The sequence below is a fragment of the Otolemur garnettii genome, unplaced genomic scaffold (assembly GCF_000181295.1).
Source record: "Otolemur garnettii isolate 467f Iridium unplaced genomic scaffold, OtoGar3 scaffold00044, whole genome shotgun sequence".
Classification (NCBI taxonomy): domain Eukaryota; kingdom Metazoa; phylum Chordata; class Mammalia; order Primates; family Galagidae; genus Otolemur; species Otolemur garnettii.
In genome coordinates, this window is record NW_003852439.1 from 10,851,274 (window position 1) to 10,853,256 (window position 1,983).

Sequence of the window (1,983 nt, forward strand, 5' to 3'; positions counted from 1 at the left end):
ATTGTTGTTTGGCGGGTCCGGGCTGGGGATTTGAACCCGCCACCTTAGGTGTACGTGGCTGGCGCCTTAGCCTGTTGAGCTATAGGCACTGAGCCCACCCAGGTTTTTCTTTTCTTTCTTTTTTTTTTTTTTTTGGCAGAGCCTCAAGCTATCCCCCTGGGTAGAGTGCCCTGCGTGGTATCACAGCTCACAGCAACCTCCAACTCCTGGGCTCAAGCGAGTCTCCTGCCTCAGCCTCTCAAGTAGCTGGGACCACAGGCGCCGGCCACAACGCCGGGCTTTTTTTTTTGGTTGCAGCTGTCATTGTTGTTTGGCAGGCCCGGGCTGGATTTGAACCTGCCACCTTAGATGTATGTGGCTGGCACCTTAGCCACTTGAGCCATAGGCGCCGAGCCTTTTTTTTTTTGTGTGTGTGTGTTGCCCTGGGTAGAACACCGTGGCATTATAGCTCACAGCGACCTCCAACTCTGAGGCTTAAGCAATTCTCTTGCCTCAGCCTCCTGAGTACCTGAGACTACAGGTGCCTGCCACAATGCCTGGCTATTTTTTTGTTGCAGTTGTCATTGTTGTTTAGCTGACCCAGGCCAGGTTCAAACCCACCAGCCTTAGTTTATGTGGCCGGCGCCATAACCATTACGCTACACGCGCTGAGCCAACCTAGGCTTTTCAAATCTTGTCTTCTTACTGACCCTGGCATCCCTGGGCCCATAGATGAAGAGGAGGTAACATAGGGGAACAACATAAGTGGCAATCACTTCCCAGTCTTCCTAGCCATGTTCTTGAAAACAATAATCAACATGGTTTCTATACACACATGTCCTAATGAAGGTCTCTGATTACTGCCCTTTGGCCAATGACTAGGGGTCCAAGGCCCTGTATGGTGCTTATCTCTGAGCAAACCATTCCAAGTCCCCACTGACAACTCTCCCCTGAACAAACCATTCTAATCCCCACTGACACCTTCCTCCCCACCCTAACTAGGGTGAGGATGTTTGAATCTCCACATCCATAGCCACTACCCTACCTGAACGGTCTGAATTGAATGCTATCAAGCTGCAGCTCGATTTGATGTGGTTCCCACACGAGGGGGCAGTCCCAGCCCGAATGTCATTGATCCAGGCCTGCAAATAAAGAATCAGAAGTGTGTGGCAAGGACCAGGGCTCTCTGTTTCTACCTAGCAGGGGTGGAGCAAAATCCAGAAACTCCACCTTAAACTTATACCATAAGAGACGCATTCCTTTGGATCAAACCCTACCCTACTCACCCAGTCCCTTAGAATATGCAAAATGTTCTTAAAATGGTAACCTCAGTCATTAAGGAGACAATTTTGCTTATTAAGGCAGTTCCCTAATAAAAATGAAGAGGCTGGATGCCGACCCCATATGCTGGAGGTGGCGGGTTCAAACCCAGTCCAGGCCAAAAACTGCAAAAACAAACAAACAAACAAAAAAACCCTACACATCCAGAGATGCAATACTGTTAGCTTCTAATGAATAAAAAGTGAAGGAGCAATTAAAAAAAAAAATGAAGCGGCTGGATGGCACCTGTGGCTCAGCAAGTAGGACACTGGTCCCACATACTGAGGGTGGCGGGTTCGAACCCAGCCCCAGACATACTGCAACAACAACAAAAAATAGCTGAACACTGTGGCGGGCGCCTGTAGTCCCAGCTACTTTGGAGGCTGAGGCAAGAGAATCACCTACCCCAAGAGCTGGAGGTTGCTGTGAGCTGTGATGCCATAGCACTCTACCAAGGGCAACAAGGTAAGACTCTGTCTCTTAAAAAAAAAATAGCCAGGTGTTGTGGTGGGTGCCTGTAGTCCCAGCTAGTTGGGAGGCTGAGACAAGAGAATCGCTTAAGCCCAAGAATTTGAGATTGCTGTGAGCTATGATGCCACGACACTCTACCACTGAGGGCGATAAAGTGAGACTCTTTCTCTAAAAAAATATAAATAAATAAATACATACAAATAAAAAATAAAA

At 48.2% G+C, this 1,983-nt stretch overlaps 1 protein-coding gene across 1 annotated transcript in view; it reads right to left on the minus strand.

Annotated features, from left to right (window-relative positions):
* Positions 1-1,983, minus strand: part of LOC100959657 (coronin-7) — a 68,139-nt gene that overhangs the window by 63,122 nt on the left and 3,034 nt on the right. Inside the window, exons 2-4 of the mRNA XM_023513748.1 lie at positions 1,017-1,121; positions 859-873; positions 686-699 (exon numbers count right to left, since the gene is read on the minus strand). Coding sequence (XP_023369516.1) covers positions 686-699; positions 859-873; positions 1,017-1,121 — 134 coding nt within the window. The remainder of the gene's footprint in view (positions 1-685; positions 700-858; positions 874-1,016; positions 1,122-1,983) is intronic.